Consider the following 14,406-nt stretch of genomic DNA (forward strand, 5'->3'; position numbering starts at 1 on the left):
TTCGTATACAAACTGGTTTACTCCATATTTTTATGAGGCCCTCTCCAGTATTAAGTTGCCCACGAGAATGCTTACTATCATCAATAGAATATGGCTATACCTTTTGTTTTCAACCACATTAAAAACACGCAGTGGTCTTAAGTACCATTTGACAAATTTAGAATCCAAATAAATCTTAAGAAATACATTTGTTATATCCAGGTTTGGACACCTATTCATTCAAGGGTGTTTCTTTAGTTTTATTATTTCCCACATTGTAGAATATTAGTAAAGACATAAAACTTATGACATAACACATTGCATAATGTAACAAACAAAAATGTTGTTTAACAGATCAAAATACATTTCATATTGTAGATTTTTCAAAGTAGCCATCACTTGCCTTGATGACTGCTTTGCACACTGCATTCTGTCAGCCAGCTTCATGAATTAGCCGTACATGTTTTGCAGTAAAGGTGAAAACGTTCTCACTAAAGACAGAATATCTGCAATGCAGAATAAATAAGTGGGGTGCGTCTGTGTTCCAGATGCATTTTCATCAGTAATAAATACAGCAGGTGACCTGCTAACGTTGGATAACTAGGACAGTTATGATGTAAACTACTTGAAAGTGCATTTCATGCTCTAACATAATTGTAGCCCACTTTTCCGCCTCAAACAGTCAGTCAAGCTTCTTTCTAGGCTGCCTTGACTTGCTACAAAGTTTAATCTTGTTTTTCGTGGTCGGACTCATCCGAGTGCCTTTTTTACAAACTCCAAGCTAGTTGTCATGTGCTTTTAACTGAGGAGTCTGGCAACTCTACCATAAAGGCCTGGTGGGTGGAGTTCTGCAGAGGTTGTCCTTATGGAAGGTTGTCCCATGTCCACACAGGAACCCTTGAGTTCTGTGGGTGGGTATTGGGTTCATGGTCACCTCCCTACCCATGGCCCTTCACCCCCTGAGTGCTGTTTGGTTGGGTGGTCACTTCAAGGAAGTGTTGGTGGTTCCAAACTACTTCCATTAAAGAGTGATAGAGGCTTCTTTGGAACCTTTAAAGCTGCAGAAGCATTTTGTGCTAGCAACACATAGCTGTGCCTTGACACAATCCTTACTCTGCGCTCTATGCACATATGGTCAATATCAGACCTAGGGGGAGCTGAACTCCCATACTTCCATCTGCCAGCAGTTTAACATTTTAGATTCAATTGGAAAGTAAACCAATTTAACCCCTGCTCTCAGTACTTATGTAAATGTTACATTTGTTTTTATGAATTAGCAAAACTGCCTGCAAACTTGTTTTTGATTGTTTATTATCTGTTATTGTGTGTAGATTGATGAAGAGAAAAAATGAATACATTTCAGAATAAGGATGTAACTTAAATGTGTAAAAAGTGAAGGGGTCTGAATACTTTCGGTATGCACTGTATTACATTAACCAGACACACAAAAAATAAATTTCAAGAGAGCTTCACAAAAAAGGTATTTTCTATTTGTAACAAACCTCACAAACATTGGTAACATTTTCTTTTTAACTTGCCAAGACTGACATGTGGATGTTCATCTATTGCAGTTGTTTCTCTGGATACCTCATGACCAAAGAATATAAATGTAAAAATCTGCTTTTTCAAGCAATGTAGGTGTTACAGTTCTAATGAAATGCCCTTAAAAGGACTAGATTAATCAACTGATAGAACATACTCTGTAACCGCTCTCTGAAGTATCCAAAACACATCAGAGAAATCCAAGCCATTGAAATACAAATGACAAAACTTCCCGAGTTAGTTAAACATGTTTCAAATACACATAATAAAAGTACTTCCCATCCCTGGTGTATAATGTAATAATAAACACAACTGTTTCTCAAGGCGGATGGGAAAAACCACTAACAGACAGAAAGTTGGCATCCTCAGGCTACATTTCAAACGGCCTGGATGACGTGGGGCTGTCACAGAAGCAAAATGACACCGGTCAGATACATTCTAGGACAGACGTGTGCAAATCCAGTCCTGAATCAACTAATCAGTCACAGCAAACACACCACCACCAATCAAATAATCATGACCTTCCGTTTAGAATGCAATTAGTTTAATCAGCTGTGCTGCCTTGACAGCCACCGGTCTCGACAGAACACCCAAGACAAGGAGTGATACATCTGACATTCACACAAATAAGTAATGTTTTCATCTATGGAATACTTTGTTAATATACTGCGAATGGCCAATTGTTATTCCACCTAGCTTTATTGACCCGTTTAATCTGATAACAGACCGATTTGTTTATAAATGTGCTGGTTACTGAGTCTTTTACACACTGCTGATTACCAGCACCATCTGCTGTTCAAAAAGCACAAGGGGTTAGTGGAATGAAACTAAAAAAAATAAGACATTACAGAATAATTAAATAAATTTAAATAAATGCACTGACGTAGTTAAAAATGCTATGGAAGACAAGTCCAGCATACTGTTAAAAAGGAAGAAAATTTATCCTTGCCCTGGCATTACATTCCCATTATTAGTGTTGCGTCTGGTTTTCTATATGGTCCCATTTGGCTGTGGAAGACAAGACTACTGGACTAGTCATCGTTGCCACATCACAAAATCTAAAACAGCACACAAAATACACAGTGAGGGAGTCATTTTCTTTAAAACATTCTTAAATAATCAAGTATTTCAAAAAAATGGAGGAATAGAACTCAGGTCCAAGGGTTTTAGATACTTCTGAGTGTTTTTAGCAGCTGAGGAGGGAAACGCTAGAGTTAACGCTAAGTAGCCGCGCGTTGCTAGCTCGTAAGATGGAAGTCAGTGCAGACAGCTTGTGTTGTACTGGAAGGAAGCCATCTGCACACGACTCCGTAACCTTTGGACCTCCAGTTCACGGAAGTAATCATCATCGTCGTTCTGGATGATGATTTTCTGTAGCTCGCCGATCTCCCTCTCCATTTTTGAGCGCAGCTCTCGCTTCATCTTCTGAAGGGCCTGCAGAGTAACAGAAAAAACATGGAACATTTTTACTGTACTACTTGCATGAATGGCTATGAGACATATGCAGTTAATGTTTCCAATATTCTTCTATAAAACATGATTCAGAGTGCCTGAGATAATCCCCATTTAACACTAATTGTGCATTGATGTGTAGTCTCCTCATACTCGCTTTAGACACTTACATTAATATCCTTTCCATCCTAAACCACCCTGGACTAGATAATATTACTATTCCAGTCTCATTTGCTGAGGGAAGATGAAGAGACTTCAGTAATGCTATTGTTCAAATTCAGTCTTGTATACATTAGAGGCACGATTCTACATAGTGCCTCTAAATATCCTCCTGTTTTATAGTTGGTACTATGGCAATTGCAGTTTTCAAATACTTTCCATTTAATAATAGCATCCGTTGCTTAAAAAAATAAATCGACCCTAAATAAGCCATAGTGAAAGGCACGCACTTCATTTGCCCAGCTTGCCAGTTCTCTTTAATAGGGTTTACCTTCTCTTGGGCCTTCTTCCGCACTTGGATATCCTGTCTTTCTATAGCAAGTGTTTCAGCCAGCAACGAAAACTGAAAAAGTGGAGAACAGCTTGACGTTAGCTTCAAGGGGCGTAGAATAGGTTGACGTTAGCTTCAAGGGGCGTAGAATAGGTTGACGTTAGCTTCAAGGGGCGTAGAATATGTTGACGTTAGCTTCAACGGGCATAGAATAGGTTGACGTTAGCTTCAACGGGCGTAGAATAGGTTGACGTTAGCGTCAACGGGCGTAGAATAGGTTGACGTTAGCGTCAACGGGCGTAGAATAGGTTGACGTTAGCGTCAACGGGCGTAGAATAGGTTGACGTTAGCGTCAACGGGCGTAGAATAGGTTGACGTTAGCGTCAACGGGCGTAGAATAGGTTGACGTTAGCGTCAACGGGTGTAGAATAGGTTGAAGTTAGCTTTCACAGTATAAACGTGTGTCTCCTGGCATAGTGATTGTGTGTTTGTGTAGCAGTGTGGAAGAGGGTGTCAGTGCGTTGTCGCCATGCCTGGTCTTTGTAGTAGTTCTCCATGGACTGGATCTGATCCCTGTGTTTCCTCTGGTGTTCCTGGCGCTGTTCCTTGGCGTAGGCCCTCTGCTCTCGGAGACGGCCCTTCTGGATCTCCAAACCCTCCTCCAGAACCTGCTTGAACGTCTGAAGCCCAAGAAGGAACACAGACCATTGTACGAGCCTTTCATAACCCCCGCAAAACCTTTTAAAAAAAAAAGTGTTGTTCAGTTTTGTTTGTGTCTACATATTGTATTTAATGCTCCATGTTACGGACCTGCTCCTCTTTTGTGCGTGCCCTCATCATGCGAGCGCGGAGCTGGACGTGGTAGTCACTGTGGTACTTCTTGGCCCGGGCAATCTGCTGCCTCTGCTCCTTCAGGCGGTTCTGAGTGGATTTCTGCTGCTGGATACGCTCCTTGAATTCACTCTGAGGGAAGATGGAGGGTGACGAGGATTGATTTTGCTATTAATAATAAAAAAAATGACTGTGTACACACACACACACACACACACACACACACACACACGATATGATATGAGTGAGAGAGGCTCACCAGGCGTCTGTTGTGCTCCTGCTCTTTGCGGATGATCTCCACCAGCAGATCGTGCCTCCTCTGAGCCTCCTCAACCTAGAGAGCAGAAGATCCGTTAACACATTGAGGGGATCCGTGAGCAGGGCAAATGGCTAATCCTGATCACTGTAACTAGGAAGCTTGGAGATCAGCGACTCCCTTGCCGACGTGTCAGAGGTTTCCACAGCTCTGTCCGTCAAGCTGAGCGTTGAACTCAGTATTTCTAGTGTTCTGGCGCCCCCACCTGGCTGGAGAGTTTAGGGCGCTGCCCGGCCCTCCGGTTCTCCAGAGAAAGGGAGGCGTTGAGGCGGTCCACCTGGCCCAACTGCTGATGCCACATCCTGCCTAGGGCGTGGGGCGAAATGTGTAGGTGAGGGAGCTCCTCCAGGAGGAGGGGCAGCAGGTCATTCTCCTTCACCTTCACTGGGGGAGGGGAGAAGAGGAGCAGGTGTGAAGCCTGAAGTATGGTGGTGTCTTTTGGACAGGACAAGAAACAGGGATCACTAAAGATCCCGTGGCACTAGTTGTGATGGATGGGGTGTTAACCCCAGTGCCACCATCAAGTGTCCAAACGGGCCCTGAAACCAACATGGTGGCCCGGTAACATTAGTACCAGGGAGGTCTGAAAGCGCTGAATAGATACACTGACCAACAGACAGAGCTGAATAGATACAGCTTTTGGACAGATAGACAAAAGCTACAGGTAAAACCGGATTGTTCTTGTCATCGCGTTCCCCCGGACGTGGCAGAACTGGACTGCGTTTGTGCGTCAGCCCGCATAACATCTGCACGAGGCGAAGTTTTATGTTTCACAAATGTGATTGGTATGCAAGAGGAAAAACTGGTGGACTTACATGGGGGGGCTCTCCTGACGGTGTCCCGCTGTCGGCGGCCCGGCGCTGGCTGTCCGTTCCTGGGGGAGCGGGGCTGGGCTGCCGTTCTGGCCGTGGCATCCCCTCGGGATGGTTTGGGGGTTCGGGGGAGGTCCTGCAGTATGGCCTCCCTGTACTCTCGCTCCTAGGGGTCAAGAAACGCTAAGTGAGTTGTCAATAAAGTGGTAGGAAAATGTATGCGCTCGCTGAAAGTCGCTCAGGATAATAAGGTCTGCAGAATGACGTAAAGCCAGCAAACAGCGCGCGCGGTCTTACCGCCTCCTGTGCCTTGGCCCGTTCCTTTGCCATGGCAGCTCGCTCTCGGTCCTCATACAGCCGCAACTCCTCCTCGTAGGCCTTCTCCACCAGCTGGAGAAACACCCACAACACGTTGACCCCCCCCGGATTCTTAAAAAGGGCCCCGTTTGTTTGGGTTTTTTTTACCGTGCATGCGGAGAATGTGAAGGCGGACCTGGCTGGGCCGGCGCTGGTTCTGCGCACGTCGGAGATCTCGCCGGTGCGTACGGGCGGCGGTGTGCCTTTGCGCCAGCCTCCCGCTCGCCGCCGCCGCCGCCGACCCCTCCAGCTGACCCGACAGGGAGCGGCGGGCCCGTGGGGGGGACGGAGAGAGGGAGCGGGCGCGGGGGGCCGCAGGGGCTCGCGGCGTACCTGGAGGGGAGGGTGAATCAAAAGACTCACGTGCGGTCAAGGCAGTGTTCTAATGAAGACGCCTAGTTACCCTGTTTACAAAGGACCTAGTGTCACGTGTTTGACATTCACGGTCAACGGCGGTCATACGCAGTTCGGCCATGCGGGTGTGGTCAGTGTGAGCGTGTACCTGTTGGCCTCCTTTGTGCCCTGCGACACTCCATGACACTGTCACTGTGGTGGGACTGCTTGTCCTCCTCTTTCACCTCCTCGGCCTCTCCGCTTTCTCCCAGGGCTCGCTTTAACATCTGACGACAGGAACCCGCGTTAATGCACACACACACACGTTCCAGGCGAACACAAGCACACAGGCTGAGACAACCCTGTTCCCCCGGAGAGGCAGACGGGTAACCGCGTGAGTATGTTCCAAGCCTGACACGGCACCAGGACAACGGAGCTAACGGAGGTTCGGTGATTGACTTCCATTCAACAACCGCTCTTCCAGGTATGTTAAAATCAAACAACATGCCACTGACCATGTCCAGCTCCTCCAATCTCCGGGACAGTTTCTCCGACATGTGATGCAGCTCCTGTTCTGCCTTCCGGTTCCTGTGCCGGCGCCATGACAAGGACTCGTCAGAACCCTCTTCGGGTGCCCTGCCATCCCGGGGAGAAAGAGAAAGATGGAGGAATGAAGGGGATCGAGGAAGAAGCGCAAACGTGCAGAGAGGGAAAAACATGTAGATGGGTGACACGGAGCGGTGGCGTGTAGGACCTCTGTACGATCGTCATGTACTAATCTAAATGGTTGGTGTTATTACCGGAGCCCTTTGCGCTCCCTGGGGGCCCTGATGTCCTCCCGTCTGAAGTTTGAGCCCTCTTCCTCGTAGTCGTCTTCGTCGGTGTCCCGTGGGGTTGTGTCTTCCGGCTCGTCCGGCAGAGTGAGGAAGAGAACATCCGGCTGGGTTCTAAAAAGAACCCTCCTAGGCCCCGCACTGGAAGGCTATCGGGGGGGTGAGAAATTATTTAGAAAGAAATTAAGGATTTCGGCAACCCAAGACAGGCTTACGGTCTAGTGGTTAGGTGTGCCTTACCTCCGGCGATACCTTGGCCTCCTCTCGCCCGGCCTCTGTTCGACTCTCGACTAGAAACGACCAGGGAGGGGACATTAAAATGAAGATGAATAAGACATACTGATCTGGAGTTGTGCCACACATCTGTTTCAGATGCACTGAACCCTGATCTAAAATGCTTTGGTTGAATGGCTAGCGCATGTACTCACCGGCCCGGTGGCCCGGGGCTGGAGAGTGCCCTCCGTTTGGAACAACCGTGTCAGCCACTGGCCTGGGGGACTGAGGAGAGACGGAGGGAGAGATGAGGACACACAGACAAAGGGAGAGGGATGTGTGGATTCAGTTCCAGTTGGGGGAAGGGGGGGATTCACAAGAGGGCTCTGTGGTAAAGGAGAAACACAGCTGGAGGCTAGCTAGCGGACACCAATGAATATCAGGCACAAAAGACGACTGTTGTGAACTACTGCTTCTGTTCAACCCTAAACAAATTCTTTAGAAAATTTGCATTGCAGCACAGGTATTGCACACAGAAGAGGCCTAATCAACTTTGGCACTAGAGGGACAAAATCCTCCCTTAATCAGGAACTGATTCAGACTAGGGCAATTAACTAGAAGGTGGACACATAAACCAAGCCATGTTTTGTCCCTCCAGGACCAAAGCTGAAGAACCCTGATATATATCAAACACTTCTACTTGGTACATCCTCTTGTTGAGGTTAGGATGTAGAAAGGAATGGAGACAACCAAGGAAAGAAACTAGCAACAGTGTGGGTCCATTAAGGTGGAATGTTGATTCAGCAGCTATTTCTGCTTCCCTGACATCTTAAATCTGCACGTTGCATTCTTAGTACCCAGGATCTCCTGAGGAGATCAAAGAATCAAAAGAATTAGGAAGCTACAGGTCAAATCAGAGGACAGTAGAAGTCTCTCCAGAATGCTGGTACCGTATCACAGAGCATGGGGCGTACGAGAGAGAGCGTCATTTCAATATATTCAGCGTGGGTCTATTACCCCGGACGGACATACCTCAGAGGTGCCAGGGGAGGCCTCACGCTCCTCTGCGACCCTGCTGCCGAAGCCGTTGGCTGGGGGACACTGGCCATCCGGGTGGGGCGCCCAGTCAGGTCTGTGGGGGGTGGTCTGGTAGGGAGGCTGCAGGGGAATGGCCGAGCGCAGGGGCTCCCTCAGTAGAGTGGCCTGGGTGCCAGAGGCCCTGAGGGGGGCCAATGTGACAGGGCCTGGGTCTTGTGAGGTGTCTGCTGTTACGGTGTGACATAGGGAGCCGTTAGAGGGACAGACTTCATAGGAAATGTGTTCTAGGTGTACACCTTCATGGAAGATGCTAGCCCGTCAAAACAGATGGGGAAACATGACAAAGTGTACTTTGTCATGTCAAGTCAAATTTATTTGTAAAGCACATTTAAAAACAACTAGTGTCAACCAAAGTGCTGTACAATCAACCAAAGTATATAGAACAGCATGTTTGTGCAGATGTGCCCGATGCCATCCACACTAAGGTATTATAGCAGGGATTCTTGTGGAATTTGCACATTCAAACAACTTATCACACACCCTGCTCATAATGGACTTGCACAAGTCCTAGGCGGTGTATTCAATCCAAAATTCATACTAATATATGAACTCAACATTCCACAATTTCCTCATACAGAATTCCATAGGGAAGACAACCGGAGAGGAATCAATGGGATTCCATCTGCTGTAAGATGAGCGAAAGATGGATGAGACCGACTGTAAGAGAGGCAAAGGAAGGTTTCACCCTTATATAGCGTTCAGAGTCACTGGCGAGCAAACCAGCTTTTGATCCCGCCTACCTTCTTGTTTGGCCGTGAACGTACGGGCGGAGTCTCCCAGGCGGATAAGCTCATTGGTGGAGCCAGTCTCTTCCCCATTCCAAGAATGGAGGGAATGCTTGCTGCTGGACTGTATGGCCGAGCTGAAAGATAACATATATGAGAAAAATCTCAATGTTACAGGTGTATCACTGTTGAAACCAAACGCCCCCCCCCCCAAAAAAATTTTTAAAAAGACAAGCCAAACATTTAAAGGACGACACTTTGACAACCGAAATCTTTAAGATGCAGTAGTTGGTCTGGTTTTCATATGATACCAATCCAAGTCAGAAAGAGCCAGATGACATCAGCATTCAAACCAGTGCAACGTGTGTTTCCTTGTTTGGAATCAGATTATGTCATCCACGGTGACTCATTCAGTCATGTTGACATTTCAGCCTTTCCGCGCGACAGCCATCTGAACACGCAGGCCCGGCTGTTCCGTGTCCTACCTTAGCACCGAGGGAAACGCCCTAACACTGGCGCTTGGGCGCACACAGAGCGGTGACATCCGGACCGCCTTGCCCGGCCATGTATTTTTCCTGCCGCATCAGCAGAACCCGAACCCCGCTTAAACAAGGAGCCGGAACGGAAACCGTAAGGAGGAAAAGAAAAGCTGTAGGATATCGCTTACTGCACACTGGAAGACTGGGAAGCTCTGTCAACGACGGCCTCCTTTTCCCGCTCCTCTGACTGGGAGAACTCTCGCCCTGTCGTCTCCACTGGCCCGGCGTTTGGGTCCTTGTCTGGGAAGGGGAAGATTGGGAAAGGGAGACGGGGCATTACGACACAGCGGGGCTGCTTTGATCGTCGCCTCCTTTGATTGACTTTCGGCCTTCAGATCAGACCGTGACAACGGGAAGTCTTTAGAGTGCAGGAGAACAATCCGTTAGTACATTTTGAGGAATAGAAAACAAGTCGGATAGAAGCAAACACTTCATCTCCAAAAGCGAAACACAGCCACTGTTCTGGCTGTGTCATTGTGAAAGTACAACGGCTTACTCAGTAATTAGATATATTATAGTCCTCCACAGCCTGTCCCATTAATGAAATAAAAGTGAAAAACAGACCTCAGCCTGTAGTACCAGAACAACAATCCTGGCACAGACACATACAAAGGCATGCAGAATTCACCCAACCGAATGGGCCAACAATCCCAGAGGCAGTTTTATCTCAATCGGGTTCATAAAGCACAGCATGTCCACTCTGTGCATGGATGACCTCATCCGAATCGATCTTGTGTCCCATTCTTACGGCCTGATAGATGGGGAGACACCAGGACCGAAATAAACTGAAGTAGCACGATCTACATCCAAAGGACAGGGTTCAGTCTCTATAGAGAAATTATGGATGGGTTAAAGACACTGGCTCCCTGAGAATTAGATGCTTTCAGTCTCTATAGAGAAATTATGGATGGGTTAAAGACACTGGCTCCCTGAGAATTAGATGCTTTCAGTCTCTATAGAGAAATTATGGATGGGTTAAAGACATTGGCTCCCTGAGAATTAGATGCTTTCAGTCTCTATAGAGAAATTATGGATGGGTTAAAGACACTGGCTCCCTGAGAATTAGATGCTTTCAGTCTCTATAGAGAAATTATGGATGGGTTAAAGACACTGGCTCCCTGAGAATTAGATGCTTTCAGTCTCTATAGAGAAATTATGGATGGGTTAAAGACACTGGCTCCCTGAGAATTAGATGCTTTCAGTCTCTATAGAGAAATTATGGATGGGTTAAAGACACTGGCTCCCTGAGAATGAGATGCTTTCAGTCACTAACAAAAGGTGGAAAGGGTGGATCAAAGACATTCCAAGGTTAAACATTACATTAAGGTGTGTTCCTAAGCATCCTTTGGAAAATAGGTTTTCTGACGATAATAGGAGTTCCTGGATGAAAACAGGTTGCCTAAATAACAGTTGAGAGGGTACTACAGTAAAATACAATGATTTTGGTCTACCCTCATTTTGCGACCCCTCTTCACTGATCTGCTCCGTGAGGTACTCGAGCAGCCCGTCGAAGATCTCTAGTAGGTTCTTTATGGAGTCCTTGTCCCCTTGTACAATGTTCTCGCCTAGTGCCACAAAAGAGCAAAGTTAGGACGAGCAATGAACCAGTGGAATTATAATCAACACCACACTTAAGTCAGTCTCCATTTTATTTTCCAACTTTTAAACAAAGAGGTCTGTGTTTGCTCAGAACAAGGCTGTACTTCAGTATACCAACAGCAATTTAACCAGAGACCCTTGGCATATTTCTAAATACATCACATGATTATTTTCCATCATTCACTATCAGTTGACGAACGGCTGAACCAGCTACTGAATACCAGGCCAATACAGGATGTGTTACCAATTAAGGAACAAGTCTAAAGACATACCTGTGATGTGTGAAAGGCTGATCTGAAGGTAGTCCAGCGCCAGAGAGTCAATCACAGACTGGACATTGTGGACGTCGTCCTCCTGGGTACCAGGGGCGGCGATGTAGTCTACACCCACGCAAAATTACAAATCAAAGCCTCTGGTCCACCTTGTTCACACTTAATAATGATCACTTCAATTACACACAGATAATGGGTCATTGACCTAAGTGGACTTGTTTTGGCTGGTTTAAGGAAGTGTGGCATTCTTGAAATGCTAAGCATGTTCGAAACTATCCTCTCTTAAAACCCCCTGTTCTTGGTCTACCAAAGCAGCAAATTTTTTTGTCAGAATAGGAACTAACGAGGAGCAGCATAGGTCTTTTTAGGAGGCATGTGTAGCATCTGATTTAAACTTACCTGGGACTTTCTCCCCCAAGATAGACTCATACAATGCCACAAAAACATTGGCATCGCAGTCTGCCACCTTCCTCAGTCTCAGGTTAATGTGACACTTGCTAAGTATATCATTTGCCACATCTACCCAATCTGTAAAAGAGAACATACTGAATGTAGAACTTTAACTGATTCATAATTGCAAGTGTCCTTGAGAAAATCTCTGAAAAGGGCAAGACTATGCACTGACAACAATAAATGTGTTCATGTTACATAAAATAAATTGCATTGTTACAATGGTATAATAGACAGCTAATCCAAGCAACGGCTCTCATTCAGTCTACACGTTCGCCAGAAATACACAACGAAACAGTCGGTGGTAACCATCCCAACACGACTGTTGACATTTATTGGCGCCTAGTAATGTGCGGGCAGCGCGGACAAGCCTGCAGGCACCAGAGTACTCTAAACAGTTTGACAAAGGCTGGAGATGTTGCCTCTACCTACAATACTGAGCAAAGTGACAACATATAACGCGCGTTATCTAGCTACAAATAAACGCAGCACTGTACTGGCTAAAGTTAGTTCCTCTTTAACCTGGCTAATTTAACTAGCTAGATAGTTAACCAGCTAGTTTGTCTCCTATCTCGGTGATATTGCTATATAACACGTAGCCAAACAGCATTACCGTAACCGCCCAACTAGGTGCAATTTCTTACCTGACTCGTATAATACCAACATTCGTTCACTTAATGTTACAATAACGTACCTCTCTCTTCTTGGGTTCCCATTTACGCATCAGTCAGCGAGCTAGCCAGCTTGCTAGCTAGCTGTGCGGTGGTGATACTGACTGATAGTCAGCTGAGCTGGCAAGAAAGAAGCAGTTGGAGTTGGCAATGCTGGCTCCCTTGTCCTGTCCGAATAATAAGTAACTAAAACGTTACGAACTATCAATAGGCTTTCCGAGTTTCGAGGCTAGACACTCAATGATTTTACATGTCGATCATCAGAAAAGAAAGTCGCGAACAACTGCTGACTGGCTACTGACCAGAAAGCAATCGACATTTAAAATGCAAGTGTTTTCTGATTGGAGGGTAAACTGGCACTTTGTTTCCGGAAGTAACGTATAATGTTCATGGAAATGTTTTTGCTATACCCTTTGTTCTAGTTGGTTATTTTTGAGCGAGAAAGCCAAATAATATTATAAAAAGTAATTTGTTTTATTTACTTTGACCGCAACTAGTACAGAATTAATTGTCGACAAGAGAACTACTCCGATAACTAGTTAGGAGTATACACGGTTAAAAAAAAATATTGGTTAGTAGACAATTCTGTAGTGGCAGAATAAGCTAATGTTTTATTCATTAGACAGTTGTCCACAAGTCAATATCCGATAACCCTTTAAGGGGACAGTTCGTATTGTAGTTACGGTAGATGCAAATGTTTCATTAAATTCCGGTGGTTCTAAGGTCGACACTAGATAATGGCAAGACTTAACAACATCCAATGGTGTTCTTCCGAGTTTGTCTGAAAGTAGTCCCTAAGCACAAAAGCGATGTTGCACGTGACATGATTAATGACATTTTACGCAATCGACCTATGAAGCTGTTTAGGAAGGTGTCTGCACAAAAGTAAACATTTAATTGTTTACATTTTTATTCAAAAATAAACGTTAATTGCACGTTTTGGAGAATTGTACTAGGTTATTCAAGTTTCCTATTTATACAATGTGCAGCTCAAGTTTCAACCAGGATATTATTAACAAAAATTTAAATAATTCGATTAAGGGAGACTTCGACCACACATGTAGAAGCTAATGCCCTCCACACACCATCCATTGCTTTGCAGTTTACCCCTAGCCCAAAAGCAGATGGGTTGGTAATGGAGGAGGTGAGGTTAGACCAAGATTGATGGACCAATATAAAGGATGTATGAAGGATTGACTGGTTTTGTTTTTTCACCTGCTCTAAGTCCATCAGCTGGTATTCTGTCTTGAGGACCACTGTAATGTTTTCCTTCCATCTAAGGTAGTGCAATATGATGGTCCCCAGAAATGTGAACTATTCAGCCAAGCGAACAGTGGAGTACTAAATCTTGAGGGGTTAAGTGGTGGGCCTTTTATGAGGCTAAACAGTGCCTCCACAGTTTTGTGTTATGTTTCAGGTTATTAAGGTCAGCATCCAATCAATTTCTTCATGGTATATACTCATAGCAATCAGTGATGAGACCAACCACAGCAGTGCAAACCTGAGGTGAGGTTTTACTGATGTGGAGTAGGAGTGAAAACATCAACCCTTGCACTGTTCCGATGCTCAGGGATAAAAAGTATGACATTTACATACCAATGTTTACATGTTGCGTCCAGTTGTTCAGAACAGGTGGTGCTGGACACATTCCGCTAGGAATGTCTTTGAGCTGTTCTGGGATGATATGTTGAACAAAGAGCTTCAATCCTCAACATGTAACCTTGTATACAGCTTCAGGTTGTTGGACCCCCTGGACCAAGCACCCTGAAGGCAAGGCGTCCAAACGCCCCCAGGGTTCCAAGTACTCCCAGGTTCAGGTATCCAACAAGTGAACCACTGCTACTACCAAAATGAAAACAATTTAAAATGCATCGTGGTACTTCCGTGCCCAAAT

General features: G+C 45.6%; 1 protein-coding gene across 4 annotated transcripts; it reads right to left on the reverse strand.

Moving 5' to 3' along the window:
- Positions 1–1,350: 1,350 nt before the first annotated feature.
- Positions 1,351–14,386, reverse strand: LOC105021635 (centrosomal protein of 95 kDa). 4 transcript variants are annotated; one of them, XM_013135388.4, is made up of 21 exons: positions 13,728–14,054; positions 11,791–11,919; positions 11,392–11,499; positions 10,972–11,085; positions 9,649–9,760; positions 8,997–9,118; positions 8,191–8,420; positions 7,374–7,443; positions 7,186–7,235; positions 6,913–7,094; positions 6,628–6,748; positions 6,282–6,399; positions 5,916–6,112; positions 5,720–5,812; positions 5,426–5,588; positions 4,816–4,994; positions 4,554–4,628; positions 4,274–4,426; positions 3,997–4,143; positions 3,464–3,535; positions 1,351–2,955 (listed from the first exon to the last, which is right to left on the reverse strand). In XM_013135388.4, exons 1-21 carry the CDS (start codon positions 13,786–13,788, stop codon positions 2,779–2,781), a joined length of 2,673 nt encoding a protein of 890 aa, XP_012990842.3. In that variant the 5' UTR covers positions 13,789–14,054; the 3' UTR covers positions 1,351–2,778. The 4 variants fall into 4 exon arrangements, with proteins under 4 accessions (XP_012990842.3, XP_012990843.3, XP_012990841.3 ...); XM_013135389.4 differs by lacking the exon at positions 13,728–14,054 and adding an exon at positions 14,109–14,386 and having other exon boundaries at positions 1,354–2,955; positions 8,191–8,423; XM_013135387.4 differs by having other exon boundaries at positions 1,354–2,955; positions 8,191–8,423; positions 13,728–14,049.
- Between the last annotated feature and the right edge of the window lie 20 nt (positions 14,387–14,406).

Source organism: Esox lucius, chromosome 9 (assembly GCF_011004845.1).
Source record: "Esox lucius isolate fEsoLuc1 chromosome 9, fEsoLuc1.pri, whole genome shotgun sequence".
Classification (NCBI taxonomy): Eukaryota; Metazoa; Chordata; class Actinopteri; order Esociformes; family Esocidae; genus Esox; species Esox lucius.